General features: G+C 27.0%; 2 protein-coding genes across 3 annotated transcripts in view; one reads left to right on the plus strand and one right to left on the minus strand.

The window, feature by feature from the left end:
* Positions 1-396: 396 nt before the first annotated feature.
* Positions 397-15,045, minus strand: LKRSDH (lysine ketoglutarate reductase/saccharopine dehydrogenase). 2 transcript variants are annotated; one of them, XM_015515224.2, is made up of 17 exons: positions 14,926-15,045; positions 6,762-6,908; positions 6,000-6,176; positions 5,743-5,895; positions 5,548-5,675; positions 5,364-5,461; positions 5,093-5,220; positions 4,586-4,860; positions 4,142-4,313; positions 3,884-4,073; positions 3,547-3,787; positions 3,228-3,477; positions 2,971-3,142; positions 2,756-2,850; positions 2,036-2,237; positions 1,523-1,699; positions 397-662 (listed from the first exon to the last, which is right to left on the minus strand). In XM_015515224.2, the coding sequence occupies exons 1-17, from the start codon at positions 14,986-14,988 to the stop codon at positions 547-549; spliced, it is 2,784 nt and encodes a 927-aa protein (XP_015370710.2). In that variant the 5' UTR covers positions 14,989-15,045; the 3' UTR covers positions 397-546. The 2 variants fall into 2 exon arrangements, with proteins under 2 accessions (XP_015370710.2, XP_015370709.1); XM_015515223.2 differs by lacking the exon at positions 14,926-15,045 and adding an exon at positions 7,005-7,164.
* A 7,042-nt stretch (positions 15,046-22,087) lies between these two features.
* The window catches only part of LOC107166518 (carboxyl-terminal PDZ ligand of neuronal nitric oxide synthase protein), a 52,918-nt gene continuing 49,099 nt past the window's right edge, over positions 22,088-25,906 (plus strand). Inside the window, exon 1 of the mRNA XM_015515215.2 lies at positions 22,088-22,950. Within this exon, the coding sequence (XP_015370701.2) occupies positions 22,822-22,950 (129 nt within the window). The 5' untranslated portion in view covers positions 22,088-22,821. The remainder of the gene's footprint in view (positions 22,951-25,906) is intronic.

Consider the following 25,906-nt stretch of genomic DNA (forward strand, 5'->3'; position numbering starts at 1 on the left):
ATGTGCCTATAAAATAATATAATATCAAGCTTGTTCAATCATTCAATAAATCGTCAAACAAGATCAGTATAGAGGTCTATAATTTTATCAGCGTTTAATTTTTGAAGATGCAACAACTTGGTACCCGTTAAGATGTAGGCACGAATCACTCATGCTCAAATACTCCTCCGACTAATTTTCCTTAATCTTGCAGAGGACTGAAAAATTTATTTTAAATTTTAAATTTTAAATATAAAATAAATTCATAATTAAAATAATATTGTGTCGCATGTATTTTTCTTTGCTTTCAAAAGAGGGAGGTGCCATATGTTTATTGTTTACCTCTCCAGGCATACCATCACTGCACAATGATGTTAAACATATATAAATGGATACATGGTCAATTAATGATCAGAATATTGTAATTAATGTTTATATTGTGTGTTAAAAATAAAATAAACTTAATAAACTACGCAATACGAATTAACATAACAAATATTATGTCATAATGATGTTTTGGAATAAGTATAATAAAACATTTTGTTGCAAATGAAAAATCCAATAAAATCATGAGCGGACATTCGTAGTTTGCGCAGATATTCCCTCGAGCCTTAATCTTGTCAACATGGGCCTGTATATATCGGGGGTAAATGGTAATACCATCCCTTTGGCTTGTATTTCTCCTGTAATGACAAAATTTAACGATTATTGTACATTATCTAAAACATTTATAATCACTGTCCATAGTGAATACCTGAGGTAAAGCATATTTGTGTATTCGAACCACCCAACTAAATAATTATCGTGGTAAGCTGCGGTTTCGAGGAATGTTTATATGTAAATTATTATTCCTACAGCTGAATAAATTAAAATATGCATAGGTATTCCAATGACTACATTTATATTGTGTACATTGTCTTACCATCTCATCACCTACGTCTAAATTTACATTTTTAATCTGATTTTTAAAAATGATGTAGTTGCTATTGGCTGTAGTTTAAGGTGCCTATATGAAATGACTATATTTTTTTTCATCTTTTTGTCTTTCTAAAACATGTATCTATAAATCGTCTCATTGATATAAATAATATTAATATGTATAATATATATTTATTTGATAAAAAATGATCAAATTAATTTACTGTTTATTAGCAGCCACTGAATAAAGAAGATTATTATAGCTTATTAGCTTGTAGATCATCACTAAATTTGAATCTTGAACACATAACGGACATTAAAAACTTAACTTTAAACTTGATTAGAAACCTAGTCAATAGATTTTGACGGCTTGTTGGTTTGAGTTTCTATAAGTCAAATATGATAGATTTTTATTTTTGAAATCGAGTAATTTTCAAAAAACATGAATAAAAAATCAAAGTAAAAAAAGTTATCATCGAAAGAAATGGACAAATTATGGTAGGTCACTCTTCAAATATTGTTTAAGCCTTCAAAACTAAGGTTAGTACCAATTATAATAGATTGATTTAAGATCATTGCCACTTTAAAACTAAGCGCAACTAATAAATTTGATTATTATATTCACCTTGGAGGACCATAGTAGCTGCTATTGCTGTCGGTATCCCAACTGTCTTTGCCATTGCTGTGTATCCGTTGGTTTCGCCGTAAGACACAAGCGTTACCAATTTCTTTTCATACCGATTTCCGGGCCACAAAACTCCGATGTCATGGTACAATACCACCAGGTCCCTTTCGTCTTTACCTGCGTGAACAAAAATGATTTCTCATTTAACGATATACAATATTATAATAAGTACTTAGTACACGCATTCGTTAATACATTATGTAATAATTGAGTTGGATACAATTTCTCTGTTTGAGTTCAATGAATTGTAGGCTGTAGCGGAGAGCTCAAATATGTACTAAGAATTTGAGTTTTAATCGAAGAAAAACATGAATAAATATTAAATTAATACTTTTTTAAATTGAGATTATATCTAGTTTAGTGTTGACGCTTGATTACAAAAATAATATACCTAATTATGTAATTCTGTATAGGTCCATACACTATATTGCTTTATAAAAATATTATACGCACTTAAAGACAATTTTGAAGCAATAAACTGCGAAAACGTGTCCAACGGAGAGCCAAGTTTTAAGACTGGTTCCTCAGTTAACAGTCCTAGATCCATGACTTTGTCCATGACTGACGGTCCGATTTTATCAGCTACTTTCGACAACATATTCTCGTAGAACATGTCGATATCATTGATATCTAATAGCGTGCAAATCAACTGACACTATATTACAACGAACGTGTTTATAAAAGTATTATCAAAAAAACCTAGATACTGTACAGTATAATAAGCCGATAATTAGTAAGACGTATAATCGTAATATATCATGTAACTAGCTGAGTTGACACCTCTTTTTTCGATATCTGATAAACATATATATATATATAATATATAGGCCGATATAAAACCGATAAAATCAAAGATAATATTATTTTATTAATAAGTAGAAACACTGCTAGAAACAATTTAAGAAGAGTAAATGATATTGTCATTTGTTCACAAAAAAAAAGTAAAACTTAACTATAATGTACACACGACGTAGTTCTTATGTTTTTATTTTAATAACTATATTGGCTATTTGATTGTCCGGTAACTGAAAACGTATAGTGCCAACATATTAGGTTGATACCATAATACCGGTTATTGGTTTCAGTACATTTTTAATTTTAAATTTTTAAAAAGTTATAATTTCACAACCACGACATAATATTATCAAAATATTATTAGCAATAGTCGCTTACCCATGTGATGTCAGGTCCATTTGGATGGAGCGCAGCGTGGTCTTTAGTCTCGATAAGACGCAGTTTTTGTAGTATGATCATCATCTCAGAAAACCCTATGTTCATGATATATATATACGATTTATGTCAGGAAATATTGGTTGGATATAAATATATAATTATTGAATAATATAAATACATAATATATTTTACGTATTTCAGAATACTGATCATACCTTTATACCGTATGGTACCTCTGAGCATGGTCTGTACTTCAGCTGCAATGCCGTAAAGTTTGGCATATCGGGTGCTGTCTCGATTCGGAAAGCCCTCAAACGAAAATCCTGGTAAGAAATCCAGTTCGGTCGTGTTGTTCATTAGAGCACCGCCGCCGGGAATATTGATTATCTAAAATATTCAGTTAAAAGTTAAATTGTAGAAAAAATGTAAAATAATGAAGTGATACGTCAAAACTATTCTGCAGTGTACTTGCCTCGTGATCTCGCAAATATTTGGCTTCAGCTACGGTGTTCACAAGCGCCCCACGAGGAAACCACGAGAATTTATATCTTAATGGATTGTTGGAGTATTCTGGAGCCGGCAAACCCCCGCAATACGATACGAACGAGTCAATCTTACCACCCTCTTCGTGTATCTGATCGATGCATTCCATGGCCAATAGATGGTCGATGCCCGGATCCAAGCCAACTTCGTTGACGATGGTTATACCAGCTTCAACGGCTCTATAACATGCAAATATAGAAATTTTAAATTTTAAATAAATATTTCAGTTCTGCGTTATTCGGTGGTACCTATCGTGCAATTGTGACATTTTATCCGAACAATACGAAGCTGTCACCATGTTCTTTTTCAATTCTATACACTGCTCAGCCACCAAGTGATGGAATTGACTAGGGAGGAGCGATATAACCAAATCCGATTGTCCTATAAGTTCTTTCAAATAACTCAAGTCCTCCAAAATATTTATTTGAGTTGGCTGAACTCTATTGAACTTGTTCGCCAAGATGTTGGATCCACTTATGTCCATAGAACCTATATAAAATATAAACACATTGAATAGAGTGTAGATCGAAGTTTTATTGTAATATAAGTAATAATAATTGATGATTAACATTAATTAAGTATTACCAAGTATGATTATTAACGATTCATCTTTTAAGAGATACTCGATTAATGGGCCACACACATGGCCTGAACCGAGCACTAATAATTTTTTGCCAGTGTGATCAGCGTTTGAGGAAGCGAATTTATTGGCTAGACGCAACTCTTTGATATATTCAAACCGTTCGGTCAGTGATCCGTTGCTGGCGATGATAGCCTACAAAAACAAATCTTTATCAATATAATGTGATAAATTATATACCGTTATGAGTGTGGCGGACTCACTCCTAAGACCGTTGGTGAAAAAGCATGGTCTTCCAGTGGTTTAGTGGCGTCGGATTGTAGTATGTTCATGGCGTACGGAAGTACTAAGTTTCCAAATAAGTCCGTGGATTCCATTGGCAGCTGCGTTGGCATATTATCTATCGAGCATACCAATACCCCCGATCCTCTGAAACTGTTAGATACACCAATTAACATAGGCGCAATTTCAATAAAAAAAAACTAAGGTTGCTTATGCTATACATTTTGTCATTTCAGTTTTTTTTTTTTTTGAAAGAATAAGTTTTTGATACATAGCACGATCATTATTTTAGGGTGCTAATTTTAAAATTGGTGGTGCTAATAACCCCTAAGCCCCCCCTATTTGCACCGATGCCAATTAATGAAATTTAACGGCATTCACGATTTGTCAGTTTTTACATATTTTCATAAATGCACGCTACCTACCTTTTGGTATCTTTGTGTAAATGTGCGTCGTACAAGCAGAACGGGTTGTCAATGGTAGTGCACTCGTTCATGAACTCGATAGAACCACCCGGGTCTGCAGATATATCACATATGCCTAATAACCTGTGTGGAAGTCCAGGTGCACCTTCAGATATCGGTATCCAAGGGAGTTGACAAGGAGTCATCAGCGACTTTGCATCCGGCACCGTCAACAGTTTGGAACAATCTGGAGCCCAATATATGCCGTTGATGATGACGGAAGCATACGGAGCGATCTGCGTTGAACGGATAATGTATGTGACAATAATTGTATACGTGTATACTGTATATTATAATCATGTGTTATTATAATTTTTATTGATATTATTATAGACTATAAAGTATCATTATTAATATTGTAGTTATTATATTATTATTATTATTATTATGTTTATTATTTTAATCATAATTGTTGGAAATTGTTATTATTAAAAGTTATGAACTGAACAACTATAAGACGAATCAAACCTTTTTGTTGAACGTTGATCTGTATTTGGAGGGATATTGTTCATATTCTTCTTGATCGTACTCTCCACCATCAATTCTTTCTAAATAATCTTTACGCGTGACCACGCATGCGTAAAACTTTGTGCTGCCTAAAATATTACCAACATTTATTTGTAGTTCATACATAACTTGAACTGGATGATAAAACTGCAGGTATAATATATGTGTATAATTTTTTTAATGGTTTACCATTATAAATTAGTTTACACAAAACAATAAAAAACTGTACTACCTCCATGTTCTGCAACTTTTTGGAGCATTGACGGCGGCACGTACTCGTGTGGTAACTCTTGAAATATTTCTTGTGCACCTTGCGACACGTTTCCCGATCTAGAAAGTGTTAGGCAAATTAAAAGTAATAACTGTTTTCTAATTACAATTTTTTTCTCTAAGTAATAAAAACACTTTTAGAGTACCCCGTAAAAACAAACGTAATCGGTCCTATCGATTTAGGCATCATGCCCAACGCGATCTCATATCCGGCGTCCCTTAGCGCTTGCCTGGCCATCATCGAATTTCTGTAATTGTGGGCAGGCCCGATGTGCTGTGAATGCAATAAGGATTTACGATATATTTATACTTTTCAAACAGTTATCGGATTACCGACTTACCATTAGTGGTGTATGGTGTCCAAGTGCCAGTAATCGCAATCCTAAACCGTGTAAAATATTAATGATACCTGCGATCCCGGCATACTTTCCAAAAGCCACTACTCTATTCCCGGAAGAATCCATCAGCTTTTCATAATCTATTAGCCGTATGTTCTTCAAATCACACCAGCACAAAACACGTATGTCATTATACAAAGTTTATTAAGAACATAAGAAGTATGGGTATACAAATTTTAAAATATTAAGGATTTAGGTACTTTTTCTAAAATGGCGTCCAGCAGGGCCATGTTGGCTTCTTGTGCTTTGATTGTGTGCGAGAACATGCAGTACGTTTTGTTTGGTAGCAACAAATCAATAGGGACTTGTTTCACTCCGAATATCACCGACGCCTCGGATATGTCTTCTTGTATCACTGCTCCGGCGTTTACATAAGCCTATATTTGAATATTTCAGATTAAATTATTGGTACAATGGTACAAGTATGAAGTAACCAAGTTTTATGTTTATAGAATAATATTAAGGTCAAAGCTGATCGTCGCCTTTGACGTATATTAAGATAATATGCTTGTACTTGTTACCTATTACTGTATCCTTGTTACAAATTGTACCTATCTAAAAATCAAAATTCGAAAACTTTCAGACCGTATTTTATATTCTGGTTGTCTATATACACAGTCGTGTCATTTTTATTAGGTACCTATTTATCATATTATAATTTAAAAATTAAAAAAATTATTGGAAAGTTTAGACGATCGGTTGCATTAAAAAAATCGATTAGGAATGTAAGTAATCCAAACCTCAAATATTAAGCGTTTTCTTATAATTTATTAACATATTAAAGCCATAAGGGTTTTTTCTCGGACTGTTAAATGTAAAATATCACGGTTTATTCACATCATCAAACATTCATAAAATAATTAACATATAGGTATATTATATAAAAACACGCGTCGTGAAATAGTACATTTCCGTTTCATTTATATTTTATATTAAAATATTAGATAATTTATATTTTATACTTGAACGGGATAAGCTCTTCTATTTGCCGGTTGGACGATTACTTTGACGCCGTTCCTGGTTAATTCGGCCACATTGGCCGGTGCGAATGGGGCTCTCCTCTCCCACACGGATTGATCTTCTCTTCGTATAGCTATCACTTTTCCGGTCTAGTAAAACGTTTTAAATTTAAACATACTTTTTTAGAAAAATATTTAACTCAATATTTAATATTTTAATAAGTATTTAAAGAGTTTATTTCTTACATGTTTTTTTCGGGCGATCGTAAAACCAGAATAATACTTAAAACTTCTTAACATAATTTAAAAAAATAAAAATTTTGGATAAATATCAAGTAAGAATTAACTTTTACACAACACTGCATGTGTGTTGTCTTTGTATTTGCAATAGGCGATGTAAAATATTATATTATTAATCATTGTATTATTATCAAATTATAGTTAAAAAATGGTTGTTTATTTTCTGATAATATTTTCACACAAATTAGAAGAGAATAACAAGATAACATAAAATTAATAAACTATAATGAATAGATTTTGTATAATGCTAACAGTTCTATAAGTATAAAAAAAACTGTTCTGTCGAAGAGCAAAGTTCGCTTATTGTTATTAAATATGTGTTATTTTTTAGATATTGATGAGCATATCAATGAATGTATCGATTTGATAATGATGTATGTTTTTGTACATTTGTACATGATTTATAGAAGAAAAAATGCTTTGATTTTTAACTTTGATGTTTTTTTTTTGGTAATCGTCACCTACTATTATACAGCAGAGTAATTTCCTAATTTTTCCTTCTTTTTGTTAATGGAATAAACTATAAAGTGATTAAATTAACAAGAAGACATCAATTAACGTATCTAAGTATTTTTGAAACATGGTTATTATATAATTTAAATATATTGTTAAACGAATTCAGATTAAAAATATTTATAGGAGGTGTACTCTTCAAAAACAATACCTCAATTAGTATTTAATAGTTAAATATTTTAATTAAATCGAAATGAATTATTAATTTTGTAAATATTCTTATGATAGATGATATTAAAACTTTTATATTTTAATCACCAACAACTTATTAAGAAATAACATTAATTAAAATCACAATGTATAATTTAATATGTTTGTGTACTTACTATTATTTATAAATGTTAAATTTTTAGGTAATAATAATATTATTTTTATATTGCGGTAAGTACATATATTAGCAGTTTAAGTATAATTTATTTATTTATAACTTTAATTTGAATTTGAGTCTTTTGAATTCATCAATGATCATATTATTTTGAGTTGATATATATATATATATATATAATATAAAACTTTTCATATGCCTGGATATCAAAAAAAAATTTAATGATTTTGGTTCATCTACCTTACTATATATATGTATAAATAAATTGAAATCTATAATCCCTCGTTTTAAAGTTTATAAAAATCATAATAATAATGATACAAATTTTTAACTTTTGCCAACCTACTAGAAGGTACCTACTTCTTAAAATTTCAAACATTATGATTTGCTAGCGATACATATACGTATAACTACATAAGTAAAAAAGGTTGAATCTTAAACTAAAATATTTTATTATTCAGATTTCAAGTTATAAAATGTTTAATGGAAATAATGTTTCAGTAAGGGAGACCGAGTCTAGTTGTAACGTGTCCAACACAGGGTAAGTTGTAACATAGGCGTTAAGTATCTATAGATTGCTTTTATAGAATTTTAATAGATGTCGTTGGATTCGTAAATAAAGGTTATTATATATTTTGTTGTTATCAGAATCATTCAATAATTCTTAAGGCGATAACAATCATAAAACTGATTTTATCACTAAACAGTGAAAATATTTTGTTACTTAACTATTTAGCTAAATTTATTTACTGTTATCATAGTTTTAAGACTTAATAAAAAATGTCAGTTAAACTTTAATCCTTAAGTTGTAGAGATAATTATATTGCCATAACGCTAATTAGTCTAAGAGTATTATACAACTTTTTTAATTACCATAAATATCAAGAAAAGTTAGAAAAGTAATTTTGAGGTACAAAGTAACAAACTGGCTGTAACACATTTTTCACCGTAGTATTTATTTATAACAACTTCACAATGCAATTATATCACACTTGAATTGAATTTAAATACTATATTATTGATATATTTAAAATAATATATTTTTTTGAATGCATAATATATTTTATTGATGTTATTAATAAACATTTAACATTTTTTATTTATAATAATGATGTAAGATCAACTTGTATGTGAAAATTATATAACGTGACACAGATGACTATTTTATTTTAAAAATGTATATTATTATTATTCATATTCTCACAGAATTGTTTATTTCGAAATATTGTTTTATTTTTTAAATATACATAAATACTGGGGTACATTGTAACAAAAAAAAAAAAATCATTAGATTGAACTTAATATCAATTTATGTGTTTATTACTAAAGGGCAAAAGCCCATAATGCATATTATGAATCAAAACAACATTCTCTATCTATTAGTACAAGAAAAAACCGATATTGAATATTATTTTTTAAGATACAGCTACAAATATGAAAAGTGTTACAACTAGACCCGGTCTCTCCTAGGTATATGCAATATTTTATGATAATTTACACTATTCTAAATAAAAATATAGACAGTAATTTATGCATTTACTTATATCCTACTCTGCAGCAATCACTATAACCGCGTTAGAAAGTTGAAATAATCGTTTATTATAAATAAATAACCAATTATATAATATTTTGTTATATTAATTAAAATATATTTAATTGAATATAAAACATAAATTCTATTATAATTGTTTACTTAATAAGTTGTGTTATTTATATTTATTTATTATTTTTAGTTCAGCGTAAAATTCATTTTTTTATACAAATAATTATAATAAATTACAATACATACAAATTTATTCAAACTCTTCATTAATGATAGATACTATATAAACAATGTATACATAGCTATGCTATTGCTATATATTGTGAAAAAAATTATAGGTGTTAATTATAATGTGCAAATAAAATTTAAAAAATGCTCAACTTAACCAATATCTCTAAGGTACTCCCTACTCGTCGAAGTAATGTTCATTGCTATTTATTGTTATGACTAAAAGTAGTTTTTTAGTAGGAACCTATCCACTTTGTTCATACTCTATAACAGGGATGGCCAACATGAATACGTCCACGAGCTACATGGTTGAATATCAAGAGCCAAAATGTTTATAAATACATTTTCTAATATTTCTAATTTTATCGTTTTTTATCGCTAGTAAATAAATATTGGTTTTTTTAATAAGAAGCGAGCCGCATACGACTATGACAAGAGCCACAAGTGGCCACACCTGCTTTATAGCATTAAAATTGAAATTATATTAGTGAATCGAATTTTCAACTTTATTCTGAAAATACATTTTTCGTTCGGAATGTCAACGCTTTTTTGGGTCACCCATTGTAGGTATGTAAGTCGAATACTCAAATTATTATACATTTATACGATTAATGAATTTCATGTAAAATAATAAACTTTGTTCGGTTTATTGTTGCACGCGTGATATTGAAGTGCATTGTATATTATTATGCATTTATTATAATATGCATTATCAATATCATGATATGAATTCACGTAGGTACATGTGAAAATTGGTGTAAACTAAACTTATAAAGTGATAAATAAAAGAATTTAAAAAAATGTTTTATGTTGAAATCGTCAATGGTAAGTTTTAATCACACTATATTAGAGTTTGTCATGAATACTCGAAAATCATATATTATAATAGAAGTGATATTAGGAGCTACTTATAAAAAATAAAATGATTATTTTAAAGCTTCTTACAGAGATTTTAATTTTTACAAATTTAAAATTTATATTTGAACGATTATATATGGGGTAGCCGGGTAGGTATATATGATATAGGTACTATAATATTTACGAATCTTGAACATTCAGTATAACGTCTTATTTAGTACTTATATAGTTTACAAAATTCATAAATATTTATCTAGAAAAATGAGACCTAATTTTGCTTTAAAAAAAATAGGATTATGAGAGTTGAAAAATAATGAAGATATTTCTGAAGAAAATAACTTCACAAATAAAAATGCAACATGCCAACATTACTACATTATAATGTAAATTGGAATCAATCACTATAGAGCTTGCGATTTACTGACTATAGTAGTTAGGTATATTGACAATGATAAATCATACGAAATACGATTCTGAGTAGTGAGTGAGTACACAAGACTCAGGAGTAATAAAAAATGGTCCAAACTTTGTTTGAAATACATGCTTGTTATTTGTCTATATTTTGTTTTAGCATTTTTCATTTGTATATAACCTTCAGTGATACTTGAAAAAATTAAATCAACGTTTAATGAATGTCTGATCTATAGAAGAGAATAGATATACTAGTATAATGTAGGGATTTAATGTTTTTACAAAACATTTTTTTTTAAACACTAATAAAAAAGACCTAAAAGATGTAAATATATAGTTGACTATAGTAATTTTAGTAATTATAGTTAATTCAACCTCTATAGTGTAAGCTAAAAATATTAAATAATTGTAAAACAAAAGTATGCATTATTACAGAAGCATTAAGTCGTTTGGAATCTCAAAGTTTCAAAATAGATTATTGAATTAATCAATTGATTAATCGGTTATCCGATTTATCGGCTATTAGAACTTATAATTGATAATTAGTTGTGTCAAATAATAATCGCACAGAGGCTTATCTAGAACAAACACAAATTTAAACCAAAATAATCATCTAAACTTTGAATTTTAAAATATTTAGAATGGTAGTTTCGAAAAAGTATTTAACCGCAACTTGACTACTTACTTCATGTACATATTTGAATAATAAAAACTTTGACAGGTTCTTTGGCTGAAGCATGGTGTTATCAGATTAATTTTTTTTCAATAGCTATATGATGGCTTTTCTGAATGCTTTGCATTTAAGTACGAAAATCCTAAGTTTATGTTTTCTTTATAGTTTTTTTAAAAAAGGTACACCAAAATGAATTCACCAAAAATGTACGTTATCGGTTGTTAGTGCTAGATATCTAGCGTATAGAGCGTATAGATATGTACAACTCTTTAGGCACATATTTGATTTATTAACTTTATCAGGGTATTATAAAATATATCGTATCCTAAAAGCCGATGAAGTCATTAAAGGTCACAAATCTACAGTCAGAGGCCAAACATACTTTTTTGTATACCTTTCCCTTTCCTTTCACCACTAAATGAGACAAACAGTAGTTAACTAAACAAATGTTTATTTTCTTTTATAAAAATAGTTTATGACTTTTAGGAAGAAGCAATTTCTTTTTTTGGAATAGAGTATTCTAATTTATACGAGTCGGTTAAGTTTTGAATAATTTTGACGAGTTACAACGAGTATAATATCTTGAATATTTGTGAAAACTGAAAACAGAAGAGTTTGATTATATAACTAATTTTATATAATATTACCAACTATTAGTAGTAAAGTAACCTTATAATTCAAAAACAATGTACGGAAGAATAATGCGTATTGTTTTGTGGTATTAATACGAAAATTAGCATACATTTATTTAAAATTTCATATTGAATATAGGCAATTGTAATATAAGTAATAATGTGATGTTTCAAATTTCTACGATTTTGTTTATATATTATAATAAAATAACAAATTTGTTTGAGGATAAATCGTTATTATATACGTTTAAAATTGTAATATTTGATGTTGTTTAGATTTGAGTTAAAAATTCATACGTTTGTGTGAGTAAATAATATGGATGCTAGCCGCCATGTGTCAGGTAAGGAATATATAATAAAAAGGAGACTGGACTTATGAATTATATTATTTCATTGAAATTTTGGTAGGTATGTGATTAAAAATTGAAAGTAATCCATTATTATCAAATTTAAACCCGATATCACGTATTGTTACTTTGGTATTATTACTTTTAATAAATTAATGATATTACCAATGAAAAATTAAATTTGATAGGCATCTTTTAAAAAGAAAATTTAATTTTAGAGAATTTTTTGAATAAATACAAATCATTGTCTTGATACAATTTTTGAATGTTATTTAGACTAATAGTTGTAGTTTCATTGCATGGTCGGCTAATGCCTAAATTTAACATATTCAAGAGTTAAGAAGACGTGATACCTGCATGTATTGTCTTTGTCTTACAAGTGCGTAACATAGTACATTTTTCGCTCAGCAGAACACGTCTAGCTCCGTCAGCTTAAAAATTAGAGTGAACTGACTTCTTATAAAATTTAAACGTAAGATTATAATCTAGACAACCTCATGTGCTTTTAATTATATATTAAATTTGTCTAGATAACAATCATATACCTTTAAGTTTTATAAGAGGTCAATAAATTCCTCTAATTTTTAAGCAAACGGAGCTACACGTGTTCTGCTGAACGTAAAATGTACTATATAATGCACTTGTAAGACGGAGACAACACATGCGGGTATCACGTCCTCTTAAATAATTTTTGATTATATTGTTAAACAAAGGTCAAAACTAAGAAAGAGATTAACGATTTCCTTGAAGAACACCTGAATTAACATGATTTTGATTAGAAATAAGACACTTAGATTACAATCTGTGTATTAATTTTTACACGAACAGTCGAAACCATAAAATAAGAGGTTTAACACATAAGCTTTGAGATTATTAAATAAATGTTATTATTATAACATAGGTTAATCTAAATCATTTTTATAGCTGTATTAATAACGCCACTAAGTAACTTGTGATTGATTATTGAAAGATTTTAAAATATAGTGTTTAAATATGCATAGGTTTGTAATTTATTGTTGATTATTTTTGGGTAACGACGTAATGATTGAAGATCGAAAAAGATAATATTTATAATAGCATGGAATTTTTTTTTAGGCAAATGTTTTGTTCAACGTGACGACGATGATATAATATTACATACCTATTACTTGTAAGTTGTTGTATAGAACAGAATTGTTACGAAAAAAAAAAAAAAAAATGATATTGAGTGAATTCCATTTTTTCAACTGAATCATAAACAACTTTCGAACTTTAAAATCTATGTACACTATTTATAAAATAAAAACACTGATTCTGTGGAATTACACTCAGTAATTAAGTGGTTCTACCTTGTATTATAATAATTATTATACTGTTGGTTTATTGGAGATGAAATGTTAGTTTTAACTCATTCATAAAACAAAATAATTCAGTGAAACTTTCATCAGATTTTTAAAGTAATTTAGAAGCTTTTTTAAGCATTTTAATTACATTGCTTTAAAAATGTATAACTATATATACAGTACAGTATATAAGTAAGTATATACATTTAGTTTTTTAAATAAATGTTATTCTATTTCTGATTCATCTTCTCCAAAATAAAAAAAGTTATTGCATTTTTTGGTTTGTAGGCTAATTGACAACGCTCTTGTCGGTTTAACTATCCCTTGCCATTCTAACTCAACACACATACAATAATTTGTATTATCCGCACTTAAATGCCGACATTTTTGACATACTTAAGTTATGCTTTCCTAGAGTTCTTAAAAATGTATTACTTATATGAACCATCAAACATTTTACAGGCTTTTTCAAAAAATCTAATTATTTGAATTCCATTTTGCATACAAAAATTTGATAAATAATAATTGGATACATTTTTCATTCCCTTTATTCGATGTAAATATATAGCAAATGATAAGTAACGAATATTGTGCAAAGTTCTTATGATTTTGGTCCAACTGCCTGAGTATATTTTGTACTATTATGTAGCTTAAATCTTAAATTGATAAATATTTTTAGAAGTATCTTCAATCATATTCGAAAAGATAAATTATAAGATAGATTATGAAATATACATGAAAAAATTTACATACTTCAGCTAAATTTACCAATTAACTTTTCTATGTATTTTTACTTATAAAAAATGAATTTATAATAGTTAATTGTTTATTAGAACTTTTATTTGTTTATATAAAACGCTATTTGTATGGTGTTGCACATACAATTCACCTCCATGTGGTATTAAAAATGATTTCCTACATAATTTACAATGACCATATAAATTGTTATTTTCTGATTTTTGAAGCAATTATAAGAACTTAACCACATTTAACGAAAAGTACAAAGTCGTTTTACCTTTTTCAGTGGAGTACTTCGTTCTCCGAAATCTCTCATTTTATATTGTATAAATAGGTACATTCAATACATGTCATATACACATCACGAAAATGCGTAGCGTACTGACGATTCACTTCAAAATTAATTATTCATGTTCTTGTCATTGAAATACGTATTACGTATTAAGAAAAATACAGATTAAGTAATAATAATAATACAGACACGCACTCATTAATAGCAATAAATTGGTCGGATAACGATTTATTGATACTTTTTATCGACAGTTCTATTGCATGTATACATGTGGAAAAGATAAATCATTATTTTTCCAATATCCCTATGAAAATTTTTCTCGTAATTGACCATGTACACAAATCGTGTATGTCACACTAAAATCGGGATGGTTGGTAACCCTGCGTATACGGTTACAATATTATACTCTAATGTCGTATGTTGTACATTTAGAGAATATTTACTAAAAAAAACTTAAGAAATGAGTACCTACTATATTATGCCAAGGGTGCCATTTAAATTTTTTGAAGGGAATGCTAACAACTATAGGCAGGCCAAAAATATTGTCAGCTGGCCAATATAATATATATTGTACAATAGAGCATTATAGTATTATTACGAAAAATATATTAGAATCTTAATATTTCACATTTAATAATCTGAAATATTATGAATATTGAATAACTAATAATAATAAGTTAGTTTTAAAATATCTAAAACAAAAAAAAAAATAATTATACGTTCTCACTTCTCACATGATGCCCAAATATCTATTCTGGCTACGGTAATGACACCTCACCACAAATAGCAGCAAATATTTTCTCAACTTACAAGTTCAGAAGATAGTAGATAATATTTGCGATCAAGAGACACCATTTTCAAAACCATATGCCAATGGCTTTTTTGCTAAAATTTCCAAAATAAAATGTATAGTCATTATTATGCCTGTAGGCATCTACAAACATTTTTGCATAAAAATTTCCTGAATCCTCAGCGCATAAAATATTTAATATAATCCAAACATTTTTATATTTCACTTAATTAATACATTAATGATATGGTATGGCCATAGTTTCCGATATTTAAGGGAAAGTTTTGAAAGTTAATGAGACAGACGAGACGCCCGAGACGGGTAAGATGACAAATTGATTATATTTCTTAAAAATTATGATTTAAATCGATTACATACATGATTTTATCAACAACTTATTTATCGATACCGTTATTCTGATAAGGACTAAATATTTTATTAATGTTTCTACTCTTAAGTACATTTTTATAAAAATTTTGGTTCATTTACTGTCATAATTTCTGAAATACCATTATGATAGTTATTAAATCAATTATATACTTTAGAAACTAGAAAGTACATGTTATAAGCTATATTTTGAATATATTTATGATAAATGTGATGAACTGTATGTTTTGATAAATAATTAAAACGTTAAAAAATATTTTTGGGGAAAGATCACATTGTGTTATTAGTTTTAAATTTTGACTTAATAAAAGTTATTGACTCACTTGAATTTATTTAATCAAATGATAATATTTATAATGATGTGAATTTAAAATATTATCATACAACTTTTATAATGTATATACATTTTTAATAAAATAAAATTAATTAATTAATGTCTCAAATATTATTTGATTAAAATTAATATTCATTCATTTATTTTGAGTAATTTATTATTAAATGTTTAATTTTACCATAGATTAATTATACTTAATATTTATTCTATGTTTCATTGATTTATCTATAGAATAATAAACACTAGTTAATTTACCCCAGATATAGTAGTAAGATGACAAATTCAGAATTTTTTTTATACTATTTATAACTTTATAAGTAATTAATGGACCCTTTAATGTATAAAGGCTTGAAATTATTACAAGTTGTGTATAAACGATATAAATTCAATAATTTAACAACGATCAATTAGATACGATATTTTATACGGTATTAGTTGTTATAACTACTTATAAGGATGGGTATATTGAAATAAAATTATGTTCTTAGCTTAATTTACAAAATATAATTACACATATATTATAGGGTGACCCGCTATCACTGATCTCGCTATACCCGCATGTGATATCTTCGTCTTTAAACAAAAATTTACAAATTTAAACCATAGAAAAAACTGTATTGCGTGGTAAAGAACTGAGAAGACTATAGACATAATTAAGAAACGAAACTCCACCACATAAAAAGGCAAATTTCAGCTGTGAAATATCGTTTATTTTTTTGATATCGGTATTAGAAAAATAGATTCAATTTTGAAGAAGACGAAAATAATGGATTTTAAAACAATAAGATTTTGTTAATGTCAGAAAAAAATAAATAGAATTAATGTCAATAATTAATGATTATATTCACTGAATTTTCGTAGTAGTCCGGAATTATACGATATTATTTGGAACTCTCATACTTTCATGACATAGACAGAGAGACAAACACTACAATGTGATGAACACGCTTACACGCATCCTAGGTTTCTGTGAAAACTATATATAGAGAGTTTACTTTGATCCCATTATCCCAATATTCTTTACCGACGCAACCAGGTGTTCCTATTTCCCAAGATATTCTCAGGAAGAAAAATATATGTTTTAATATTATTTGTAAAAACGTTATTTTGGTGTAATGATGTTTATTACATACATAATAGAAAACAAAGGTGCTAAAACTTTAAACAAAAATTAGTATATATTTTCGAATTTAATAACAATATGAGTGAAATTTAATTTGAAGAAGACTTTATGAATCGATTTATTGGGAATTACTGTAGATGGCAAATGAAGATTTTTTTTCTTATATTTTATTCAATTATACATTATTAATCGATAATTGATATATTACGTAATGCAATAGTTATGCTTTGGATATTTAAGATTTATCAATTGATCACGAAATCCTCTCTAAGATTCAAATAAAAATGTTTGATAAACCCGTGAGTAAGACTTTTAAGCCTGTAAATATTATAAATACTTGATTTAATTATTTTTCACAAGCTTGGGAAAGTTAATGATAATTTTTAACTGAGTTAAGTTAAGTTAATGGAAAACATTTTAAAAAGTTTAAAGTTAATAGTTAACCTAATTCTTTTTTTAACTCAGTTAAGTTAAAAGTTTTATGAACATTTTCAATTAACTTATTAACTTAAGTTAAGTTAAGTTATTTTTTTTTTTGTATAATATCCATATAAATAAAAAAAATCATAAATATTATTGACCACAGGAAATAGCCAATAGCTTTTCTATACATAGGTATTGAATTAATAAAATTATGTAGTAGGTATGAAAAAAATACAAAATTGAAAATGCCGAAACAAATACAATCCTTTGATTTATTAATACACTAATACAGACAAGTATTATACATTTTTTTTTAAATTATTAAATAAAAATAACATGGTATTTAAGAATGTACTCTGAATACTTTTTCAGGAAACTAAAAGTCTAAAAATGTTAGAGAATATAGCCAACTTTATACTTCATTATATTTATTATTTAATTATTTATAAATTAACTTAACTTGAATTTTATTAAAAGTAACTCGTTATTTAATAAGTTTATATCAATTCAAATAAGTTAAGTTAAAAATTAAGTTTATGAAAATTAAATTTTAAAAAGTTAAGTTAAAAGTTAAAATTAACTTAACTTTTAACTTTTTAACGCGTTTATGCCCAGGCTTGATTTTTCATGGCCTCTATAGATGGCGAGGCAAAATATTGTTTTAATTTTTAAAATATTAAGTAACATAAATAACTTAATTAAATTGCTTATATATGAACATCTTACTTGAAGATTGATAGATCTAGTATGATCTATTTTAAACGGCGAAATGTTTTCCATTAGTAGAATATCAGATATACTTATTAATTCTATCATAGAATAAATTTACAAATCTCAAATCGTATCATCTTTTTCTCAATAATCTCCGAGTTGAGTCATTTATTTTTATACACCTATACGTTTATTGTCTAATTTTTTTCTTATTGTACATAAAAAAAGTCGGAAAGTTGAAATAACAACAAAACATAAGTGTTGATATTATTTGTTATCATTTATAAATTAATTTTAATTAGAGTTAGCAACATCAAGGCTAAAATAATTTTAAAAGTATTGCATATTATATCTATATCATGCATTTAGCGATCAATGATGAACTGTATCCAAAGAAAACTAGTTATGAAAAAAGCCACTATTCAGATTTTAAAAATTCTGGAAGTTTGTTGATAGACCATATGCGTTAATGTTTACTATATAATCATTGAACTTTCTGATATACCATTGCACAAACATTTTGTGTGACTATGGGAGTAAACAAAATATATAAAAATAGTTGGATTAGATAAATGCGCAAAGTGTATAAAAATACATCTGTTTAAAATTGTATTTATTAATTCTATTTAAATTATATCAAATTAAAAAGTGGTACCTATTACATTTTGGATTCGTTTCCAAAGTCATAGTTGTGCAGTATCAATTAATCTCGTTTTAAATCTAACAACGCCATGGTAAATTAAACGTAAAAGTTTTAATGAGATTTTTCAATGATACGTATAATAGCTGTAAAAATAAATATTATTGATCTACTACCAACAGTTATGAGTTTATGACATTGATAAAAAATCGAATTATATTGTGTTGTACAAGAAATTATTGTTTCTTGTCTAAAAAAAATAAAAGTTGGTCATAAATTAATAACAGAATATTTCAGCTTATATTTCAAATTCTTGTTTTTTACTTAATATAGCCATAAAAAATGTAAAAAATAATATAAATCTTATTCATTGTATTTGTATAAACTTTATTTATATGTAAACTAGTAAACATAACAAGGTTAATATCCTTTTCAAATTTCTAAGATTATTAAAAATATCACCAATATTATATTTCCATGTACTATACAATTTTTTATTATCTATACCTAGGTATATTCCTCTACTGTTTTATCGAAAATAACTTGTCTCTCACTTGTTGAATTTTGAGCAACATATATATCCTTTGAAATTTAATGACCTTAAGTACTTCTGTCGTTTATATTATTCACTTGAATAATTTTCCAACGATTAGATATTATGTGATATTATGTTAATGAATCTAAAAAAAAAACATGTTTTTTCCCTCGGTAAATTGAATATGCATATTTGGTTGCTGTTACTATTTAAAAAATGAAATAATCTGTTTTATTTTAATTAATTATGTTTAATATTTGAATTATTGTTTAAGGATGAAAGGATCTAGGATTTTTTTTATGATGGGTGCTAGTTTGCGTATAATAATGCTTAGGTACTTATTACAGTTGTTATAGGAAAAAAAATTATAATTTGAAGCTTAAACAGTTAGGAAAATCAGTCTTGAAATGTACATTTATATTGAATATTATATTAACAGTTTGAAATATAATTATTAATTAAGATACACCATTGAATCAAAACATTAAATAATCATTTTATTATTTTTTGAAAATACATACATTGTACATAATACAATGTATGGATTTTAAAATTTAGATTGACTAGTCCTCAAAATGCATTCTCCTTTTTATTTTCTAGCAAACTCATTTATAACAAAGTCAATATCTAGGTATATGCTTATAGAAATATGTAAAGATACAAATTAAAGGTAAGATTATTATCTAGGGCATCTCATGGGCTTTTTATTATATTTAATAAAATTAAAAATTAAAAAGCCTATGAAATGACTTAGATAATAATCTTAAATTAATTTTTACATGAGGTCAATTCACCCTAAATTTTAAACTAACGAAACTAAACGTGATTTTCTGAGCGTAAAATTTACCATGTACCTATAACGTACTTGTAAGACGGAGACAACACAATAGGCTGGTATAACGTCCTTTTAATCATGATAGTATAAGAAAGAAAATTATAAAGATTGTAGATTTAAGTGACTTAAGTTCTGATAGTATTACTTATAATATGTTTACTATATAATGTTTCAATATTTTTTATTATAAATTATAATATATGAATAAAATGGCTAAAATAAACCCAGTAACCTTGTAACCCAATGGCCTATGTCGTCGAGGGTAAATTGTTGTTAATAATAAAATAAAAAAACACAGTCAATGGGGAGAGGGGCTATAGCCCGCTTTGCCACCCTCCTGGTTGATCAGTATTTTTTTTCTTTGAAATATTGATAGTTTACTATAAATTATTTTTTTATAATATGTTTGCTGTCCAGTAATTATTAGAGTTTAGTATTTGATTTTAAATGTTAGAACGGTATGTAATTTATTATTGGACCTTTAATGTCAGATTTAATTTAATAACTTATTTTTTGAAAATAAGGTTTTATAATATTACTAACCTTAGCGTTTTATTATATAAGATTATACCTGGTGATATTTCTATTATTTTTCGAAAAAATTATTTATTATTTACTTAGAAATGTATTAATTTTAGTATATTGTATTATATAAACTGTCAATTCGGCTAAATTAATTCCTATAGAAAATAATAAAATATGAATACAAATTTGCTGTTTTATAATTAATGTTTAATTATTTGAAGTGTTCAGAATATATAGTTACTTACGGTACTGCTGTCCGTACTATTTGCACAAAATATTTTAATACAAATTAAGTCTAAAAGAATATCGTGTATTACACGAGGTGTGAAAATTACAATAGTCAGTTCCTAATTATTTTAAAAATTAAAACTTTATGAATTAAAAATAAAAATATTATTTGACCTTCGATTAATTAATGTAATGTAAGTATGTAACGCATCTATTATACATTCACAAATATTTTATATTGATCATATTATTATTTATAAACAATGGTCCATCAGATCTAGGAATTAATGATTTTCCATAAAACTACATACCTAATTTTATAGATGATATAATTATAATAAAATAATGTCAGTAAGCTAAAATGGTAGACTTCATCGTTATAGTCACCAAGGTTTAATTTATTTCATTATTGTTTACTTACGTCAAATGTCGGCGCGAAAGAGTAAAATAATAATAATAGTAATAATAATAATAATAATAATGATAATAATAATAATAATAATATACAAGACAATTGAACGAGTAAAATACGCATCTCGTCGTACAGATGGCGATTGCAGTGCATTAGGCATGTGGTTATTTCATGGGCGACGAGAAACCGTCAGTCAGTGCAGACCAGCGCTCGAATCGTTTCGCTGGTTCCCTACCGTTCCGTTTACCATCACTCGAACACGTTACACGCCGTCGCATTAATATTTTCAAATCGAAATTGTTTATCATAAAGGTATATGTAATTTTTTTTTTCACGTTTTGTTTTCGTGTTCCGTGCTCTAGATCAAAAACAAAAGAAAAAAGAAAATAATAATTAAAAGAGAAAAAAAACTGAAGAAAATACGGTTAAACGACATGGTCGTCTGGTCCCAGTGTTTCGTATTAATAATAGGCCGAGAATGTCCCTTGGGCACAGCTCCAACGTGAAGCCGCCACCGTTGTTTTCGTATTTATCATAACACAATATCTAGATTTTCGTTTAAAATAAATAAATAAAAATAAAATACACGAATTACGTATATGTACGTAAACTACTGTATATTTACCAGATACACCTACAACCACGGTATATATACATAATATAATACATTCGCATATATCCGTCATATCATATAATATAAATTCGAGTTACTGACAAGGTACCTGGACGTTGGATATAATTTTCTTTTCTGATAAAAATATATAAAAATTTTAAAAACGAATTTGTGTTGTCGGTTATTGAAGTTGTCTTTATGTCGTACCAAATCGTGCCGTCTCGCAGGATTATATTGTACAGATAAAACTACTTTACTACTACTACTACTAATACTACTTCCTATAAAAGTCGTTGTTCAAACCAAAATTCAGCAAATCTGATGCATGGATACGTTGACCAGAAACATGCCGTCCAAAAAGCAGTACAACCTCGTGCCCAACGATGATTACGACACTAGAATACCTATGCATCCGGAAGAGGCGTTCGAGCACGGTATTACATTCCACGCCAAGGTAAGACAACGATTTTTTTTTAAATATTATTTTATTATTCTATTGGTTGCTCCGCCGGCCCCACATTTATTTTACATAGTAAAACAACCCACACTTAAACCGATGCACCTAACTATTATTGTAGTACAAATGTAATATTATATATTATAGTAATAACATGTTACTTGGTTTGCTTAATATTATCCGATTGATGCGTAATGCGTATCTACAAAAAAGTACGTGATCGTCGTTATCTTTTGTCCAAAAATAGTTAATTTAAAAAATGTATAAATATTTTTAATGCATTTGAAATTAAAATAGTTTGAGGGATTACAGTTAACGATATCGCATATTATTATGCATTATATGACACGTAAATGTACCTAAACACATCCTGTAACCAAAATTTACCTATGTAGGTATAACATAATACGTATATTATATAGGCACGTCCACGTGTGTAAGACAAAGATGATAACAAATACGTTCTAGAAGCATCCTCTTAGAACAATGGTCATATATAATGATATTGTAATGTTAAGGTTTTGGAGCGAGTTTAGCACTGAACACCTGCATGCTGCATCATATTATTATGTAGGTTGGGTATTGTGATCAATTTTATACTGGACCTGTTATATTATAATAATTTATTACGACACACGTTTGTTATATCACAAAACCTTTATTTGACTTTTTATTTCAATTGTTCAACAATATGAATATAGGTACTTAATAATGACATTTTTAAATAATAATTTTTGATTTGTTTTTTATTCATCAATTGTTTATTTGTTAATATTATTGACTCAGAACGTTTTATGAACCTCAATATCCACACATTCATTACATATTTTAAATGTATTATTTTCCGAACCTTGTTTATGACTTATAATTGATCTGTCTATGACTAATTGAAACCCCTTAATAAATGAAACAGGACATGTTTTTAAATTGCATCATTAATGCTATACATTTGGAAAGGAGTGACTCAATAAAATATTTTACATACCTATAGTTAGCTTTCTCAAATACTAATAGAATGATGAGATGCATTTGACTTAAAATTTTTTAAATATATAATAAATATATATATTGTAAATAGTAGATATATGCACGTCAGTATGTAAATATTAATATATATATTATAATGTGACTATGTGAGATAAAATAGATTTTACGTAAAAGTTTTATTTCCATAGCATTACCTATCTAGGTGATAGAGTTGTGCAGTTAATTTATTAAAAACCAGTATTTCATTATGTATTCATTATATGTATATAATATTGTTTGAATTTGAATTTTATACAAAAAAAAAAATATCACGGATTCTTATTTCACAAAATGAGTTTTTTTTACACATTTACACCATTTACATTTAATAAATATTGTCATAATATAATATAATATTAGTTTAATATGTTATCTAAAATGATTATAGAAACTAATATTGCGATATCACTGCAAATAATAATTTAAATAAGAAAAGTCTTTAACAACATGACATCGAGAAGTATTTTACACGTTAAATAAATGAAAACTTGAATGCATTAATTAAAAATCCATTAACACTGAATTAATAGTAGTGCATCATCATTTTATAAACCAGCAGAAAGTAAGTAAAGCTATGCCATAGAATTTCATCAACTATTTTTGTGAAATATATATTATTAAAAAAAAAACTAAAATTATAATACTTTTAAGGAAATTGTTTGAAAGCTTGTATTTATTATAATGATAACTCTCGAAAAATAATTTGTATTTAAATTATGTGAAGTTATAAATTTCAAAAAATAATTTGTAATTAAAACGTAAAAATACGTACACTTAAACTATATTGAATTAAAATTAAAACTAAAACAGTTCGAAAATAATACTTTGAGTTATACTTACATGAAATTGAAATTAAAGTTTTCTTTAAAAAAAATAAAGTGAACCTAAAGTACCAATATCATTAAAAACATTTTATTATATTATATACGCGTTGCTTCAGTTTTGACTATTGAGCAACTTTAGTCATGCAAAATAATTGTTTTGATGATCATACTAAAAGTATAAATCGGATAAAATATTTGAAATATTTTTATTTTTTAATTAGTCAAAATTATGTTGTCTTATATTTAAAATTTTGAGTTTGATTTTTTGTGCAACGGGAAAAAAATATTTCAGATAATATATAATTATATGTATATACTTTTATTTAATTAATGGTTATAGAGTTTTTTTTAAACATGTTTATAAATACTTTAGAAGTGCTTAATAGTTTTTAACAGTCTTAAATGAATGAACTATGTAGAAAATTTAACTATAAAAGCAAAATTAGAAAAAATCGACTATGTCATATTTTTGACGATTATTTTTTGCTATTATTCTACAAAGAAATTGGAACGAGTCAATTAGATATGGTCGAAATGAAAGATTCTAATAAAAATGAAATGATAAAAAAAAACCAAAATCAAACAAAGTATTTTTCTAGAATTAGACACGGATTTTCCCGAGTAAAAATTTTCACCATTCATGAACCGCCGCCAAAGCAACGAGACATGGGATGGATGGAAATAACTTATATAGCCACGAAGAGTGACGAGAGAAAGTGCGTTGAGCGATGCGCTTTTAATCTAAAATATTTTTAAAAATATTGTATTATAAATGTTATTTGAAAAAAAAAACTGGGAATTATAGAAAACGTCATAAAGAAATTGGTCGGCTATCTGAGCCTAACTGGTTTTGTTTTCAAGGTAAATCGTGTGTATGTTCACAGCAACTTTTCATAATATCATTATTATTATTTGTGTCGTAAACTTCGAAAATCTTCTCAGATATTATAATTATATGAATCATTCAATCGATGATGTCAGTTTGATGTAAATGAGTACGCGTAGACTCACTATTATAAATTATTATGAGCAATGGTAACTTTCAGCAAATGCATGTCATCACGTTTTTAAAGTTATATATTGTATTACTTTTATGTGGAAAA

The sequence above is a fragment of the Diuraphis noxia genome, unplaced genomic scaffold, assembly GCF_037042655.1.
Source record: "Diuraphis noxia isolate RWA-SAM2 unplaced genomic scaffold, SU_Dnox_SAM2 contig0003, whole genome shotgun sequence".
NCBI lineage: Eukaryota > Metazoa > Arthropoda > Insecta > Hemiptera > Aphididae > Diuraphis > Diuraphis noxia.

Bases quoted from the DNA above. Each gene is read 5' to 3' on its own strand.
- LKRSDH (XM_015515224.2), bottom strand. From the start codon at position 14,988: ATGTACCTATTTATACAATATAAAATGAGAGATTTCGGAGAACGAAGT. The intron at 6,909-14,925 runs GTAAAACGACTT...ACGTTTTACTAG, and splicing joins GAAGTACTCCACTGAAAAAG to ACCGGAAAAGTGATAGCTAT. The intron at 3,143-3,227 runs GCAAGTACACTG...TGAATATTTTAG, and splicing joins AATATTTGCGAGATCACGAG to ATAATCAATATTCCCGGCGG.